The 19,634-nt window shown below is 37.3% G+C and overlaps 1 protein-coding gene across 2 annotated transcripts in view; it reads right to left on the bottom strand.

Annotated features, from left to right (window-relative positions):
- The window catches only part of LOC136877206 (nuclear transcription factor Y subunit beta), a 199,798-nt gene that overhangs the window by 63,925 nt on the left and 116,239 nt on the right, over positions 1–19,634 (bottom strand). For both annotated transcript variants that reach the window (XR_010860742.2, XM_067151039.2), the window contains exon 4: positions 12,804–13,001. Coding sequence is in view for 1 of the 2 variants with exons in the window: in XM_067151039.2 (XP_067007140.1) it covers positions 12,804–13,001 (198 nt within the window). In the remaining variant the exon portion in view is untranslated. The remainder of the gene's footprint in view (positions 1–12,803; positions 13,002–19,634) is intronic.

The raw sequence follows: 19,634 nt of genomic DNA, 5'->3' as shown, positions 1-19,634 counted from the left end.
TAAGCCATGTCCATGCCTTTGGTAGGTTCCCAGCCCTTCCATCTTCCCGTTTTGTCGTTCACTAGTTGGCCCTACTGATAGTTACGTACTTGTTTTGTTGGAGATCCGCGTAAAGGCTAGTTACTGTTTTTCCAAGTGTGTAGTGTTTTCTTATATTGTGTATTGTACTCTTACCTTCCCCTTTTAACTGTGTTTGTGCCTTGTTTGGTGTTACCACTGTAGTAGAGGTAACAGCAAGGATCATAAGGCAGTATTTCGAGATCACCATTTCGAAGTATCAGAGCGGCCACCTCAATCCCTTGATGCATCACCCATTGAGAACTTATGGGAGATCGTTGACAAGAGACTTGACCGCTCAAAAGCTACATCTTTAGATAAACTTTGGGAAGAAATCCAGAGAGCCTGATATGCGATCAGCAGCGACAAATGCAGGCGTTTATTCGACTCTATGAGTAAGTGGTGCAGGGCAATCCTCAAAAATAAGGGTTACCCCACGAAGTACTAATGCACTCCTATGCAAAAACGACTGTTCCTGTAAATTTCATAAGACTGATACCAAGTACAAAATATTTGTGTCAACTGGCTCTATTTTTTTGACGCTGTGGTCCGGTATTCTTTTGAATATTATTGATTAGTTTGAGTTGTGTTATCTACATAACTGACTGTGGTACAATGTGACTCTGTTGTAATGGTTCCTGTACAACGTAAAATTTTGTTCCCATCATAGTACAAACATGTCTAGTAATAAATTTGCACTTTATTCCAAACCTTTGCTAGGTGGCTCTATTATTTTGACCACCACTGTATGTTAACTGGGTTCCATGGAGGGTGACAAGTCAACTAAAAATTTCAATCCCTATATTATAGTGGCGGAAGTAAAATAGGCTCGTGTGTCTGTATCTGTACCTAAGGAAAACATATGGTGACCCCATACAACAAATCCTGGAAGACCAATTGCTATTATCTTGGAAGCATTGGAACACACACATCATTACTTCACAAGACGGAAGGCTACATCACCCGTCGCTCCTCCAAGGACACAGTAGATGTTATCAACAAGATTACGGGAATGCTCTTTTGTTAAAAGTAAAACAGCAATCAGCATCAGGGATCCGAACCAACTGATTTCAAGAGACATTTTTGTAAAGCAAGTGAAGAGAACACCTTGTAATAATCAAAATAGTGACAAAGAAAAGTTATTTTTCAAAAAACTTTATCAGAAGATAAGCAGAGTATTTTAGTGATAAAAGTGCTGGAAACATTTTTTACAACATCTGTTCAAATGAATAGATAAAAGTTTTTTTTTTTAAATAGGCTAATCATAAGCAGATCCATTTCCCTCTCATTTCACCACCCCATTCAACCATTCATATTGATTTTAATTTATTTCAAATTTACGTAGATTTTATGAAAAACAAGGTACCTGTTTGAGATGTTCTTAAAAAGATAAACACCTAGAGACTTCACCTAAGCAATGTAATACAGCTGAAGATGTTCCAAAAATGGAATGAAATATGTACAGTGTATGATTAATTGATTTGTTTAATGCAAATATAAGTATCAAATAGGTGGAAAATTTTACTGTATTGTTTCTTTGTATAACATGTTCATGCTGCGCTAAAGCACTCAGTCTTGGCTTGGCAGCTGTTGAGAATGGAGCTCCCGTTGGATGTTGCGAAGTGCGCACAGTTATTCGGTTTTTGAATGCAAAAGGTACTGAACCGACTGGAATCCATCACCAACTGACAGAAGTGTATGGCGAGTCGTGCATGGATGTAAAAAATGTGGTGGAGAGAGTTTGCAGCTGGTCGGACTGAAATTCACGATGAACAAACAAAGGAGCGGGAGACTGTCAATTTCCGATGAGACAGTCGTGAAGGTTGGGCAAATCATGCGTGAAGATCGGCGGATCACCCTGGATGATTTCTGCAGTGTGGTTCCTGAGGTTTCCCGAAGCGCCGCTCACAACTTCCTGAACAGCACGGCGGCGAGCTGGTATGACATGGGCATACAAAAACTGTGACAGCGTCTACAAAAATGCATCGACCGAAATGGTGATTATGTAGAAAAATAGCTAAATGTTTAAGCTGTGAAATGATGTAAACCATTGTAGAAATAAACAGGTCTATGTATTTATAAAAATATAGGAGACCTTATTTTTGGGATTACCTTCGCAGAGATGCCAACTTTCAAGAGAGGCAATTCGTAATGCAACCATTAGGAAAGGGGAGGGGGGCGCGGCCATAGAATTTTTTCCGTGATATTACTAACCTACATATTATTGAAAAATCAAATAAGAGCATACAATTCAATAGATGTACCACATTCAAAGACTGGCATACAGGTGATCTACAGTACATATTTGAGTGGAGGTTGCAGGATCATTTCTTTTGTCGAGTACTGCAGTTGCTCCCTTAGCAGCTTGTAGTTCCTGTTTGGTAAACGTACACGGGTGACATGTTTTTTCTTTTGATATCATGTGCATCTTGTGCACTAACAGGGCACTTAACACGTGTGAATGAGATTTTGAGGAACGCAGTAAACAAACAGGGCCATTCTTTCGAGTATTTCTCCCTAAATTGCTGAACTATTTTTGGTTTATTACTAGCGTCACTAGTCACAGTAACGTCATCACACGTATTTTCCTGCACAAGAAATCGGTTTATTATTTCAAACCTTTCGCATTTCGTATCACACGATTAGCACATATCCTAGAAGAACAATATATGTAAATTTCACAACCAAAATAGCAATAAATACTTCTTCAACAGTCACGCACACATTATTCAAAATGAAACGGAGTTTGTCACCACTTTGCCGCCAAAAGAAAGACAAAAGAACTCGCATACTTGCATGGATCAGGTGATGAACAAAGACAACTCCGCAAGACATACCACTTCACAGGTGCCTATTTTTTCGGTACTGGAAGCACACACTGCGTTCGGCGTGTAAAAACGCCAAATATTCTTAAACAAGGAACAGGAAAGGGGTATAAATGATTACTGAGAAATCCGGAAATAATATTCTGATAATTCAAGCTATAATGGCATTCGTTGTGCATCCTTTTGATCACTTCATACACTTAAGATTTTAAAATCAACAAAAAATCATAATTTGTGGTGTGATGGGTAATTCGTAATTATTACGATTGAATCATAATAGTTGGCATCTCTGCCTTCATATCAAGGGGAGGAATTAGTAATATGATATGTGGCCAGCTAAAGTCGTGCCAGCCACCGCGGTAATATGTAGGGCTAAAGTTAACATTATTAGTATAGAAGTTAATAGGTTTTTATACGTTAAGATTAAGTTAGAATTTTATATAAAACTTGGTAATAATATAATTATGAAGCTTTGAAATTTGAATTATAAACTATTAACAGCATATTAGATTCAATTGAAGCTTTTTCTTCGACCTCCCCAAGATCAGCACTCCTAACAGTTAAAGTAGAGAATAAAACATACACATTGATAAATGTCCATGTCCCAACGAATGACAAAAATAACAAAGAAAAGGAAGAAACAGAAAATTTTTGGGAAGAATTGGACCAGTTGATATCAGGTATCTTTGATACACATATTAAAATTTTACTTGGTGACTTTAATGCTAAAATAGGAAAAGAAAAACTATTTCATACAGTAGTGGATAAATGGCCAGCGCATAAATTTACAAATAAAAATGGTCAAAGATTAATTGATCTTTGTATAGCTCATGGATTAATTTTGGAATCTACAAGGTTTAAAAGAAGACCACAAAAACTAATGACTTGGAAATGCCTTAATATTAAATTGGGGGAGTTCCAGATTGACCATGTGGCCATGGACAAGAATTATCACAAAGAAATTTATAATGTGAAAGTACTCCGTGGGGTAGACATAGATTCAGATCACTATATTTCCAAGATTGAAATAAAATTAATGCCAAAAAAGAACAAAATATCCAAAATCCAATAGGAGGAAGAAGTATAACCCTAGTTATTTAATTAATAATAAACTGTATTTTGAAAGGTCTAAAACTCCTCTAACCAACAATTTGGGGACGGTAATTGAAAAATTAAAAACCATAGCTGAAGAAATTGCTCTTGTTAAAAAATGAAAGAAACATGCTTGGTGGAATGTGGAGTGTGGCACAGCGATTAAAAACAGGCACAAAGCATGGTTGAATGATCAACAAAAGAGAACAGAAAAGTCCCGTGAAGAACTAAATAATGCTAGAAAACAGACAAAGAAATCAGAAGGGTTAAGAGAAATTATCACAAAGAATTATTAAACGCCATAGATGAAGCATTCATACAACATAAGACGAGGGATTTTTATAAAACGTTTCGACAATTCCAATCAAACTATATTCCACCAACACTTATGGTGTGAAATACAAATAGAAAACTGGCACATAGTAACCAAGAGAATGCAGAAATTTTAGCTCAATACTTTCAAGAATTACTTAATAGCAAAGAACGAACACAATACCTAGAGTATGACCTCCATTCAAAAAATAAAACACCAATATAAAAGGTTATACCACCAGATTACAATGAAGTGTTGAAAGCCATCGATTCACTTAAAAATTACAAAGCTTCAGAGGAGAATCAAATAACTGCAGAAATATGGAAGAATGCTAATACACAAACCATTCAGAAATTACATAAATACCTCGTAGACATTTGGAATACTGAAAAAAATGCCCGAAGAGTGGAATATGGCGATAATACACCCTTTACATAAAAAAAGGTGATAGATCAGATCCCAACAATTATAGGGGGATATCATTGCTGGATATCACAAAATTTTTTCAAAGTTATTATACATGAGAATTCAAGAACAACTTGACTGTGAACTTGGAGAATACCAAGGAGGCTTTCATCCAGGGAGAAGTTGTCCAGATCAAATTATTAAAGTGGATTATGAAGCATCATAGGGCTAGAAACAAAAAGTTAGTTATCACTTTTGTTGATTTTAAAAAGGTGTATGATAGCATCCATCGTGAGTCATTATTGAATATCCTAAAAGAATTTGGTTTACATCCAAAACTTATTCGCCTCATTGGAATTATATAGATGATTCCCATAGGTAACTTAAAATATTTGTCCTGAATGAGTAAATTTATAATACCAATATAATGGTCCGTTATTGGACATTATAATTTTTTTTTTTTTTTTTCCAGCTAACTCATTCTAGGTTACCTGCGTTTCACACATGAGAGTTATTTGAGATGTTCTTAAAAAGATCAATACCTAGAGACTTCACCTAAGCAATGTAATACAGCTGAAGATGTTCCAAAAATGGAATGAAACATGTACAGTGTATGATTAATTGATTTGTTTACTGCAAATATAAGTATCAAATAGGTGGAAAATTTTACTGTATTGTTTCTTTGTATAAACATGTTCACGCCGCGCTGAGGCACTCAGTCTATGTATTTATAAAAATATGGAGATTATTGCCTAATGCAGTGGTTTATAGGGAAAGTGAATCTATAATAGATACGATGAGAAAAAGAAGAATTGCCTTTTTCTGTCATCTTCCTAGATTAAATGATAATAGGATAATAAAACAACTATTTAATTACTTTTGGAAAAGTAAAACAAAAAATAATTGGTTTGAAGAAGTTCAGAATGATTTAGAAGAGCTGAATATTACAATGAAGCAAATTGAAAATAGAGAAGAAAAAAGGATTCTCAAGAACAAAAATTGTCATTAAAAACTGTACAACACAAACAATATGTCATATCTGATGAAGAAAGGGCAGCCAGGTCAGCCAGAATGAAGAGGTTTTAGGCAAGCAAGAAGATGATGCAAGCTAAATCTTCAGTTAATTCTTTGTTAACGTAAATGTATTTGGATTTGATTTAAGTGCTCCAATGTGGGCGTAAACTATGTAAATAATAATAATAATAATAATAATAATAATAATAATAATAATAATTTCAAATGTAAAAAGTTTACTTGAGTAATAATAGCTAAGTTCTTGAAACTCAAAGAATTTGGCAGTTTTAGTCTTTTCAGAGGAATCTGTCCTATAATTGATAATACATGTCATATTAGACTTGATTTTGTTTTCAGTTTGTATACTGCCGTCGTAAGATTATTTTTTTTAGAATGATAATTTTCTTAAACTCTTATTAGAGTGTGTCAGGTCAAGGTGCAGCTTATGGTCAAGTAAGAGATGGATTACAAGAATTTAAATGGATCTTGCAGGATTTGAAAGTAATATTATCATATTATATGATATGATTTTAGCTGTAAAACATGCACACATTGCCCGTCACTCTCATTATTAAGGTGAGATAAGCCGTAACATAGTAGATGTACTGGAAAGTGTATCTAGAATGCAAAATAAAGCTTAAAGTGAAGCATCTCATTTACACTGAGAGGATGTTCGTGCGATTCAAATTATTTTCAGAATTCAAATTTAAAATTAGTGAAGAAGAAATTTATTTAATTGAAATAACATTTATAATTAATGTTTCAGTATAGAAATAGCACAAATTTATTTGTAGTGAAGTAGTATTGTGAGAGAAAATTGAAAAAACTTTGAAAATGGATTCTTAGAAAAGTAAATTAATATTGTACCTTGTGTATCAGGGTTTATTAAAATTGGAACAGAGATTTTATTTTTCCCAAAGTAAAAAGAGCTAATTTGCAAAGTTGGTTAATGTGACATCATTATCAAAAATAGTAAATTTGTAGTGAAATATTAGTCAGTTTTTAAGCTATCTTGTTCTCCAAGAAATGAATTTAAGTCAGTATTTAATACGTAGCAATTTTTATATTAATGTATTGGTTGTTGATTAAATTTAATATTTTAAGGGATAAGCTTTAGAATAGGAATAGGAATTGTTACAAGGATATTAAGAATTGTACGCTTTAAATTAGCCACCATTTGAATAATGTTATAAATCATTTTATTTTAATGTGATTTTATACCGCCTATCGTCATTCCCTGATGGATGCAGTAGTTTTGTATCTGTCTCTTGGCACAGGCCAGAGCAAAGTGTAGCTTCCACTGAAGTCCCAGTCTCATCCATGGCTGTGACAATATGGAAGCTGCTGGGGTGTGGGTGGTGCTGAGTAATGACACTCGGAGCACTAATAGTGTCTGAGTGTTATGAAAGGTGTTACTCATAGGGTCAGTCGTGCTGCAGTGGCACATTCTGTCCCAGTGAGGAAAGCAATGGGAAACTACCTCACTCCTCATGTTACCTAGTACGCCTCATTTGGGCTCTGCCATTGGTTTTTGCAGTTTCCCTATAACTGCACAGCCTTTGGTGGTGCTATCTGAGGATCCAACTAGCCTCTGGGCTGATGACCTAACAGAGAGACATGATTTTATAATAATGTTAAGTTGGATATTGGAGTAAATTGTTGAACCTAAGTTTAATTTGAATAATGATAAAATTAGTATATAAAAGTGTATTATATTTACTGAATGTCAATTTATATAAAGGAACTACGCAAAAATTAATGTTCGCCTGTTTATAAAAAACATGTCCTTAGGAGGTAAATTTAAGGTCGGGCCTGCCCCCTGATGAGAATTAAAGGGCCGTGGTATTCTGACCGTGCAAAGGTAGAATAATTATTAGTCTTTTAATTGAAGGCTGGAATGAATGGTTTGACGAAACATTAAATGTCTGTATAATAAGTAGAATTTAACTTTTGAGTCAAAATGCTTAAATGAATATAAAAGATGAGAAGAAGACCCTTTAGATCTTTATATGAAGTTATATTTATTTTGTTTAGTAGTATTGTTGATAAATATATTATCGTATTTTGTTGGGATGACATGAAGATAAACGTAACTCTTTATAATTAAAACACTGATTTATGGATCCGTTATTAAGGATTATGATAAAGTTACCTTAGTGATAACAGCGTAATTCTTTTTAGAGTTCTTATCGACAAAAAAGATTGCGAACTTAATGTTGGATTAAGGAATATGATTAGGTGTAAAAGTTTAATTAATAAGTCTGTTCTACTTTTAAATCCTCACATGATCTGAGTTCAGACCCGCGTAAGCCAAGTTGGTTTCTATCTTTATAGTTATAAAATAATTTAGTACGAAAGGACCAAATATTTAAAATAATTTTTTACAATGATAAATATTAATACTACTTTGGCAGAAAAGGGCATTGGATTTAAAATTCAAAAATGTAAGAGTATTACAGGTAGTACTGATAATAGAAATGTTAATAAGAATATTAGGTGTTGTTACATTAATTATTTGTGTGCTAATTGGGGTAACATTCCTTACTTTATTAGTGTGCAAGGTTTTAGGTTATATTCAAATTTGTAACAGGCCTAATAAAGTAGGATTTATTGGGTTACCCCAATTATTCTCTAAGAAAGGAACATATCCAGTGGTGTCAAATTATTTGATATATTGTGTTTTTCTCCAATCTTTAGATTGTGTTTAGCCTTGTTGACACGAATGCTTTATTCTTTTTGTGATGACATTGTTTACTTTCAATTTAGGGATTTTATTTTTTCTAGTGTGTATGAGTTCAGGAGTTTATACGGTTATAATTGCAGGGTAGGCATCCAATTCGAATTATGCATTATTAGCGGGGTTACGTGCTGTGGCTCAAACGATCTCTTATGAAGTGAGATTAGTGTTAATTTTACTGAGATTTATATTTTTAGTCAATAGTTATTGTCTTATAAGAATTTATTTATATTTTTAATGTTCCCTCTTATGTTAGCATGATTTTCATCATATTTAGCTGAAACCAATCAAACTCCCTTCGATTTTGCAGAGGGGGAATCTGAATTGGTTTCAGGATTTAATGTTGAGTACAGAAGAGGAGGATTTGCTTTAATTTTTTTAGCAGAGTGTGCTAGAATTTTCTTTGTGTGAATATTATTTTGTATAATTTTTTGGGGTGATGTTTTAACAATTTATTTATTTTTTATGCTGACTCTTGGCTTTTATTCTTATTTGGGTTCGAGGAACACTTTCTTGGTTTCAGTATGATAAATTAATGTATTTTATTATTTTTTTTATAGGATTGGTTTTTATATTTTCTTCTACTTATTTAGTGTATTTTATTTTGTAAAGTTAATAGAAGATTTAAACTTCTGTCTTATGTTTTCAAAACATATGCTTTCATAAGCTTAATAACCAGTTTACTAGGTATCTCAAATATAGAAGGTTACAGGATTTTAAATATAGTAGAGGAAGTACAGAAGAGTGAGGATTTGGCCTGTAAGGATATATGGGTCTTCTACACGCCGGGCACCAATTCATGTTAGAAGGATGACAATATATACTATTGATCAAAATAGCATTTGATTAAGGGGATAAAATTGAATTCCACAAAATTTATTGTTAGCGGTAAAAGGGAGAACAAGGAGAATAGGAATAGATATAACTAATGCAATAACACCCCCCGGCTTATTAGGAATTGATACCAATATAAATGGTCCGTTATTGGACATTATAAATTTTCAGGCTAACTCATTTCTGGTTGCCAGCGTTTCGCCCCAGTGTGCTAGGTTGGGCTCATCAGTTGGTATATAGCACACCTACTAAGACGCATGGCCAATGCATACCGTGGAGGCCACTGCATAGGCTACTTGGAGCAACTGGTGGTGCCAATGCACTATGAGAGACTTTGTCTCATTACCAAAAATTGACGCCTGCATGGACATAAGATAATATAGATGTTGATTCCCATAGGGAATCTAAAATATTTGTCCCAAATGAGCAAATTTATAATACCAATATAAATGGTCTGTTATTGGACATTATAAATTTTCCAATTAACTCATTCCTGGTTGGCAGCGTTTTGCCCCTGTGTGCTGGTCATGTGTCTTGGTAGGTGTGCTAGGTACCAACTGATGAGCCCAACCAAGCACACAAGGGCAAAGTGCTGGCAACCAGGAATGAGTTAGCTGGAAAATTTATAATATCCAGTAACGGACCATTTGTATTGGTATTATAAATTTGCTCATTCAGGACAAATATTTTAGATTCCCTATGGGAATCAACATCTGTATCATTATTGAGCGTACAATAGCGTAAGCAAAGAGAAAATATCATTCTGGTTGAATGTGTTTTGCTAGTTGCTTTATGTCGCACCGACACAGATAGGTCTTATGGCGACGATAGGACAGGGAAGGGCTAGGAGTTGGAAGGAAGCGACCGTGGCCTTAATTAAGGTACAGCCCCAGCATTTGCCTGGTGTGAAAATAAGAAACCACGGAAAACCATATTCAGGGCTGCCGACAGTGGGGTTCGAACCTACTATCTCCCAAATACTGGATACTGCCCACACTTAAGCGACTGCAGCTATCGAGCTCGGTAGGTTGAATGTGTACTGATGTTACTAGTGGGTTAGCACGTGTGAAGTTATCAGGATCTCCTAATATATAAGGTTCTAAAAGAGTTAACAGTAGTAAAATAGCTACTATAATGATAAATTCGAAGATGTCCTTAAAAGAGAAGTAAGGGTGAAACAGAATTTTATCTGAATTTCTATTAAGACCTAAAGGGCTGTATGACCTGGTGTGATGGAGGAATAAAAGGTGAATTATAACCATTATAGCAACTGACTGGAGTGGGACACTGATGATGACAGCAACAATGAATGGTAGGATGAAATGAAAAGTAAAAAATCGGGTAAGTGTAGCGTTGTCAACGGCAATATAGTTGGTCCGTTATTGGACATTATAAACTTTCCAGCTTACTCATTCCTCGTTGGCATGTGTTGGTTGGTAGGTGTGCTATTTACCATCTGATGAGCCCAACTTAGCACATTGGGGCAAAATGCTGCCAACCAAGAACGCGTTAGCTGGAAAATTTATAATGTCCAGTAACGGACCAACTAAGTTATGTTGGTATTATACAAGGGCTATGCCGAACATTTTTAGCACAGTGTGAGAAAAAAATTTATTTGCAAAACAACAATTACAACTTTTCAAAATACCCTCCATTAGGACGTATACATTTTTCCATTCACTGAAATCACTTAGAAAATGTCTCAGTCCAAGCTTCTTTTGGGATGTCACTAAGTGTACTCTTGTACACTGCAATGGTCTCTTCATTTGACGAAAACTGCTGCCCACAAAGTTTTTCCTAGATCTTCAGGAACAGAAAGAAGTCACATGGAATAGGGGGGGGATGATGTAACACTTGCACTTTTTTCTTTTTCAAAAAGTACATTGTCCTGGCAGCCCTGTGCGCAGATGCATTGTCGTCATGCAGCAGAACGTGCCCACTCTTGAACTTGGGCTGCTGTGACCTCCATATGGCAAGGACTTTGGGAAAACATTCATTCATGTACCATTTAGCATTAACTGTATGACATGTCCAAGGTCACAGAAGTAAGATGCCACATTTTTGTAAAAAGAAAAAAAAAAGTTGTCACCATCATCTTTACAGAACTCCAACTTCGAACGTTTGTGGGTGGTTCCTGCCCTAGAAAGCACCACACAGAAGACTGTCTTCGTTTCAAGGTCATAATGGTAGACCCATGTTCATCACCTATGACAAATATTGTAGGTGTCTTGGGACTGCCCTCCAATGAAATTTTCTAGCATGAAACGACACCAGCCTCACCTCCTTTTGGCTTTCTGTCTGGGAATGTGGCACCCAATGCGCACATTTCTTGGCAAGGCCTACAAAAGTGTGAACGATGGTTTGCGCTACTGTTGACCCAATATTTGGGGTCCCTTCAATGTCACAAAATGTAAGAAGTGGATTTCTTTGATCATTTTCCTCACATCAATGTTTTCCTGAGTCACAGCTGTTGCTGGGCGACCGGGACGAGGTTCATCTTCAATTGACTGCCACCCCTTGAAAACTCGTGAAAGCAATTTCCAACTGTGGCCGTAGAAGGCGAAGCCTCACCAAAAATATGCAGCAAAGAAGAATCTAGTGCCAAAAATTTCATTGTCAGGTCCCGTATTGAATCAAGATTTATATTCAAAATTATTAGGAATTGAATGTGTGATGACTTTATGACACTATTTCTTGTATTGAATAGGTGGATCCCCATACCTAACAATTTTGAATGCAAAGAAGAATGGCATTCTTTGGCAAAAATTCCTTTTATAATTATAAAAAATCATTGCACAAAAATCGCAGTGCAACAGATCCATCTTGCACCATGCCCGACTCGGCACTGCCTGTGCTTTCTTCCTGGAACCTCTGCTGGAAGGGGTTGTGCACGCATGTTCCAAGGTCGAGAAACATCGTTTTTTTCAAATTAAAAGAATTCCATTGTCCTCAGAATAATCGTTTATGGGCTGCTAAAAACCTTCGTACATGCCATGATGAAACGTCAACTGAAATTTTAAGAGCACATCAAGAGAATGCCGGACATGCAACTGACTAAACCATCTTGGAGTATACAGAAAGTAGATCGCGAAGGTCAAAGAAGATCTGAAGGACTCTAGCATAACAGACTCAAGACATAGAAAACAAACATTCAAACACAAGGTACATACAGTAAGTGATGTGGAACAACTTGGTCTGAAGCAAGTGCACAGTGAGAAGATGAAATAAGTGTGGCATCTCACTTGAGTACACATTTCACATGGTCCATTTAGCAGCCTATACATGCAGCAGCAGTAGCAGCATTGGTAACAAAAATTGAAAAACTATAATAATAAATCAGTTACAGTCTTATGTCGCTATTTTTTCAGACACTGAGATGTCAAAATTTTATCCCACAGGATTTTTTTTTTTACAGAGTGGTAAATCTATCAACATGAAACTGAACTGGACCAGAATGGAACATGAAGGCCAGTGGTCAGCCAGACACAAACATCAAAGCATGTACTTCTTACTCTGTACCACTTACTTCTCTGTACTTCTGTAGATAAAGCTTCAGAGGTTCAACGTAATTATCAAAGCCAAGTGAGGTCATGGCAAATAAGATATCTTCACCATTGATAGTCTTTCTCTTCTCCATGTGACATCGGTCGCTTGCTTCGCTCGTGATGAAACTAATGAACTCTGACACACACTCTTGTACACATTCACGGGCATCTTTAGCGATCTGGAGAAACAGAAAAAACCATTATTTATTAAATATGAAAGTACTTTCTTAACAAAAAGGTGACAAAAGTTTTTTAAAAATATACAGGGTGAACTTAAAGAGACGAACTTCAGGAGGCAATTCCTGACAGGAAAAAGGAACAAAAAACTCATATGTCTAGAAATGCATATTTGCTGTGGCAGATGACAATACTGCTATGCACAACATCATTACACCGCAAGAACAGTGACAGTGTGCTTTTTGTGTTACAGATATGGGAATCGTCAAAAGACTATGCAGACACTTGAACAGCCTGTGACAGGCTGAGTTGGTAAAGCAGAGCAAATTTTGAATATTTACCCAAAAGCTTGAAAAATCATCAAATTCATGTCATCTTACTGTAAGAAACCCATGCTGAAGATGACTTACAGCTTTACAGCAGAGGAAGGAACCCAGGATTTAAACTTGTGGCTACAAACAATCAAATGGAAATTCTAAGTTCCCATGGAGGGAATTAGATATTTTTCCACCAATAGAGCATATCTAAAATTAGATGCTGGCTTTTCAAACAATCATCCCAAATATGGATTAGCAACCTATATAAGAAAAAACATCAGCAACTACAAAGTCCTGCCATCAACTTCAGATGACAATGTCTTTACAGCAACAATTAAAGTGGGTAACCTGACGATAATCAACTGATACAAACCACCAGAATTCATCTGGCCTTTTCCACCCCAACCCTCACTACAACATCCAAGCATCATCGCTGGAGACTTCAATAGCCATCATACTCTCTAGGGATATCAGGAGTGTGATGAAACTGGACAAAAACTTGTTGACTGGATGGATACAGAAAACCACAAACTCGCCAGACTGTTCGTCATATCGTCAGGGAATGTAGGATTCGAGCCTATCACGGTGATGAGGATGACTTCCTGCTGCTAACTCCGGATGCTACACGCTGGATCGAAGAATTAGACATTCAATTGTGAAGCACAAGTTGCTTTGTTTCTCAGCTGTAAATATGTATATATGTATGTTACTGATTATGTCTGTATAAACCATATGCTCAATAATAACCTCAAACTCGTTTATGATGATAAAGATAAGACAACTTCATGGCTATACACTTGACCTGTTCTTCATAACGCAGTCTCCAAATGTTCCCAATGAGGTACATCACACAGTACTAGCCAGGTTCCCTCACAGCCAGCACCGGCCAGTGATTCTCCAGACACGTCTGTTTATACCCATTATCCTCTCCTACCCGAGACCACGAGAGAACTTCTACAAAGCAAATTGGACAGAATTTTCAGAGCAGACTGACTCCAATATAAGATGGATAAAACCCACTTTCAACAACTACAGCAGATTTAGTGGTATACCAAAAGGTGCAGCAAAACAATGCATACCAAGAGGTTACCACGAAGAGTACATCCTTGGCTGGAATGAAGACAGCGAAAAGCTTCTCAAGGAATAGGAAGACAATGGTGATCCTGCAAATGCCTCTGTCCTTCTATAATCACTAAATGAAAACAGATGAAATAAATGGCAAGAAACCGTAGAATCCTTGGACCATGCTCACTCCAGCAGAAAGGCCTGGTTCTTAATCTGAAAACTGGATACAGCAAAAATATCATCAGGCAAAAATGTAACATAAACTTAGATGATATGGCCAAACACATGATCACTACCTCCAAGTCAAGAAAGGAAAAGCATATCATTAGAGAAATCAGACATCATCATCAGTCGATTTACTCACTGCTGAGCGTCGTGACCTCATTTCTTCACTTCATTAGTAACTGCATCCTTAACAAGATTTTTCCATCCTGAGCGCTCTTCAGCTCTTCTTAAGATATTGTGAAAAGGGTGATCTTCTTTGCTTGGTCTAACCATCTACTTGTTGTTCTGCCTCTTGGTCTGGTGCCTTCAATTTTGCCTTGCAGAATGGTCTTTTCTAAACTGTCTCCTCCTCTCCTCAAAATGTGTCCCAGGAACTGGAGGTAACTTTCACTAACGCAGGAAGATATACGTTTTGTGATGCTGACTTCTTCTATAATGGAGGCATTTGTTGTTCTTTCTGCCCATGGTATACGGAGCATTCTCCGCCAACACCACATCTCAAAGGCATCTATTCGGTTCTTGTCACTGGCCTTCACAGTCCAGGTCTCACAACCATACAGGAAAACAGAAAACACTAGTGATTCCACCAATCGTATTTTCACAGTTTTGGATAATGCCCAGTTCTGCCAGATCTTTGCAAGTTTAACCATTGCGGCACGACCTAGGACAATCCATCATTTTATTTATCACAATTTCCCGTGTTACTGATTATGGAGCCCAGATAAACACAATCATTCACTAACTCCAGATCTTATGTGGACTGGGATTTGACTTTGTCAGTTGATAACCATTACAACACAGCCAATGACTGCCTGCTGGAAGGTTCTCTAATAATCACGATCTCCATGTCGCACACAATCTTAAAGCAAGTTCAGGACAGTGTCCTGTCTCATCACATTGTGGGTGATTTCTGAACAAATAGAACTCTCACGCTGTCTAATCTATGTGAAATAACCTGGCCACAGCTCCAGTTTGTAGTTTGAACCATTAGTTTGGTCTTTTTCATGTTAATTTCTAGACCAAAATCCGAACTAATGATTGTCACTCTAGAGAGCAATTCATCAACTTCTTGTCCACTTCCTGCAATGAGTGTAGTATCATCAGCAAAGCGTAAATTGTTGATTTTCCTACCACTGACTGAAATTCCACTATCCCAGCCATCCAGTGCTCTTCTCATTACATACTCTGAGTAGATATTGTAGAGTTGGGGTGACAATATGCAACCTTGCCTGACTCCATTTATCACATTGAAAAATTCTGAGCATTTACCATCCACCCTTACAGTTGCATTATCACTATTATAAAGACCTTTCAATAATGACATTAAGTGTTTTGGGACTCCATATTCATTGAGCACTTCCCACAACTTGTCCCACTTGACACAGTTGAAGGCCTTTTTATAATCGAGGAAACAAATATAGCCAGGGACACAGAACTCGCAGCATTTATCAATTATCTGCCTGATGTTTGTTATTGACTCTCGTGCACCTTTAAATACCACAAAACCTGCCTGTTCAGCAGACATCAATTGAATAAAAGGAAAAGGTCAGCTCCACAATCATCTGAGTTCTCTGCCCCATTTCAACTAGAAGAGACTATAAAAGCTATGAAGTGTATGAAACCCGGAAAGACAGCAGGTGTTGATGGCATTTACCCCGAATTTCTGTTAACACTGTGGTCCAACTACTGTCAGATGGTTGAACAACTTCTTTTCCAACATTGTAGAAACAGGTTATCTGCCTAAACTATTCAAGAAAACCAAGATCATTGCTATACTAAAGCCAAACAAAGACCCTTCAAAAGTTGAAAACTACTGCCCAATTGCACTCCTTAGTGTCACATTCAAGCTGCTAGAGACACTGATCCACAACAGAATCTCCTCAGCCATCAACAAGGTTGTCCCTATAGAACAAGCTGGATTTAGACCAGGAAGAGGATGTGAGGAACAGGTGCTAGCAGTAGCAACTCATATCGAAAATGGCTTTGAGAAGAAGTTGATAAGCATGGGTGTCTTCTTAGATCTAACTGCTGCTTATGATACCATTTGGCATGACAAACTGCTGCTCAAATTCATAAGTGTCATCCCTTGTCGGAAACTACATACATACATATCCCATGTCATTCTATCTTAAGCGATGGGTCGGCGAATGAGGCTTCTCCATCACCTGCGGTCTCTGAACTTCTCTCCTTTGATGCTTTCCAAAGTATGTCCTCGCTGTTGAATGTCAACCATCACCATGTCCTCGTACCTGAGTCTTGGTCACCCTCTTGGTCTTTTGTCTTCAAGTTTTAAATCATACATTTGTTTCGGTAATCTGTTATCTCCTATGCGTCGCACATGTCCATGACATCTCAGTCGCTGCGCTGTTATTCTGTCCTGCAGTCTTACAACTTGAGCCTGCTTGCGGATTTCCTATTACGGACTCTGTCCCTCCATGTTTTACAGATCATGCAACGAACAAATCTCATTTCTGCTGCCTGGATTCTACTAACATCTTTATTTCTCATGGTCCATGTTTCGCAACCATTGGTCAGGACTGGTACGTATTAGGTTTCATATATGACTCTCTTGTCGGAAACTAACCACTCTAATAAGCAATATGCTGAGCAATAGGTATTTCCAAGTGTGTTCAGAAAACTCTACAAGTAGGGTGCACAAAATAAATGACAGGCTCCCACAGAGATCTGTGCTGAGTCCACTCCTTTTTAATTTGTACACATACGATCTCCCAAATACCAAGTCCAAGAAATATATTTACACTGATGATATTGCCTTTATAGCCCAGGATCAAAGCTTTCCCGAAGCTGAAGATACTGGATGAATACGTCGAACATAATTCTCTTCGACCAAATCCTCAGGAGACTGTTGTTGTATCAACTTTCCATCTGCGGAACAAACATGCAAATTACAATCCTACAGTCAGTTTCAGAGATGAGATTCTCCAATACTGCAGTAACCCTAAATACCTAGGGGTGACCCTGGACAGATCACTGACATACAAAATGCATCTCAAGAATGTAGCAGCTAAAATTAAAACCCGGAACAACATAGTACAGAAGAGAGGGACCACCTGGGTGCCAATGCATCAGTCCTTAGATCTACAGCTCTGGCTCTTTCGTACTCAGCTGCAGAATACTGCTGGTCTACATGGTTAAACAGTGCTCATACTAAAATAATTGACATGCAGCTCAATAAAGCAATGCGCCTTATCAAAGGATGTATTCGATCTACTAACACGCACTGGCTATCGGTTCTAGGTAACATTCCACCCCCACCCCTAAGAAGATCTCAGTCATTGCTGAACACAGGGAAAAAAATTTGAAAACAACCCACTGTTACCAATACATTCAGATTGTCCAGTATTATTACCACAGCGATTAAAGTCCAGACAACCATCGTGGTGAACAGCAATCAATCTGCAAGACAATCACTTCAAAATACTAGACAATCAGTGGCAAAGCCAAAACTCCCTGACACATCATTACTTAGTTAAAACTCCTTGGGAGCAGCCCCCAGGCTCAACGACAGTGGTGTGTACTGAATAAGACAAGGACTGGCCAGGGAAGATGCAGAGCAATACTAAACAAGTGGGAATGGAAGTCCTCTCCTCATTTGAACAGCAAACCATGGATCATATAGTGCTTGAATGTTCCCTCAGAGCATTTAGAGGGTCAATGAAAGATCTCTACAACCTAACACAAGAAGCCGTTGAGTGAATTAACCATCTGGACAAAGTACTGTGAATATTTTTATGAACTTGAGAGTGTGTGTATTTTTGTACATATTTTGTAAATAGCTGATATTCCTCCTTTATTTATTTTATTTATTCACGAAGCACAAGATACAGCTACACTGAGCAAATTTCACTTGCACTGTCAACAGACTATTTAACAAACGTAAACTTTCATAATAAAATATAACAAACATAACAAAATATAACAAGATCAGGTACACAGCCTACTAATAACAACTGTCCAGATCGAAGACCATGAGAATGTCCATGTTCATAGCCAAGTCGTCGTGCGTCAAGATGACGGTATAATCCCTTCACATCAAAACTTATCTTTAAGAGACTATTTTCACCCCTCTCGAATATGCTTTTATTTGATGCTATATCAAGCTCTTGTCTCCTATTAATATTGTTAAAGAGTGTTGAGAGGCGGATTAGGAAAGATCATTGAAGTATTGAGTGCTGAGTGTGGGGAATGTGGAAACTTCTTTGGTTCTGGTGGAGTGAGAAGGAACACAGAGAGAGAAGAGTGAGACAAGATGTTTCGAACGGTAATGCCCATTTAAGATCCCGTGGAGGAAACTCAGGTCAGCTTCCTGTCGCCTGGTGTGTAGTGGTGACATATTGATTGCCATTAATACCTGCTGCGTAGACAGATTTCTGAGCTTGGGGTTTCTGTTCCTTACAATTGCAGCAAAGAAGGACACTGCTCTGTCTAACTGCTTAGTACTGGAGGGTACTTAGTTGTCCAAATCGGAGAGCAGTAGTTTAAGAGAGGTTGAAAGATCGTGAGGAAGAAGTGTCGAAGAGCAATGGGGTCAGAAATTTCTGTGAAGCGATAAGAGAATGCCTAGTAATTTCATAGCCTTGGTTATGTTTCTATGTGGGTCTTAAATTGTAATTTTGTATCAAATATTAACCTAGGTCACGCTGTTGCGTAACTACGGTGATGGGCTTGTCGAGTAGGTAATATGATAATACCAATATAATGGTCCGTTATTGGACATTATAAATTTTCCAGCTAACTCATTCTTGGTTGCCTGCGTTTCGCCCTCATGTGCTAAGTTAGGCTCGTCAGTTGGGACTTAGCAACCACCCAAGACGCAAGGCTAGTGCATACCGTGGAGGCCACTGCATAGGCTATTTGAAGCCACCAGCAGTGCCAATGCACTATGAGAGCTATGTCTCATTTCCAAAAATAGATGCCTGCCTGGCCATCAAATGATGTAGATGTTGATTCCCATAGGGAACCTAAAATATTTGTCCTGAATGAGTAAATTTATAATACCAATATTAT

This window comes from Anabrus simplex, chromosome 7 (assembly GCF_040414725.1).
Source record: "Anabrus simplex isolate iqAnaSimp1 chromosome 7, ASM4041472v1, whole genome shotgun sequence".
Classification (NCBI taxonomy): Eukaryota; Metazoa; Arthropoda; class Insecta; order Orthoptera; family Tettigoniidae; genus Anabrus; species Anabrus simplex.
This window is presented reverse-complemented; position numbering and strand designations above follow the sequence as displayed.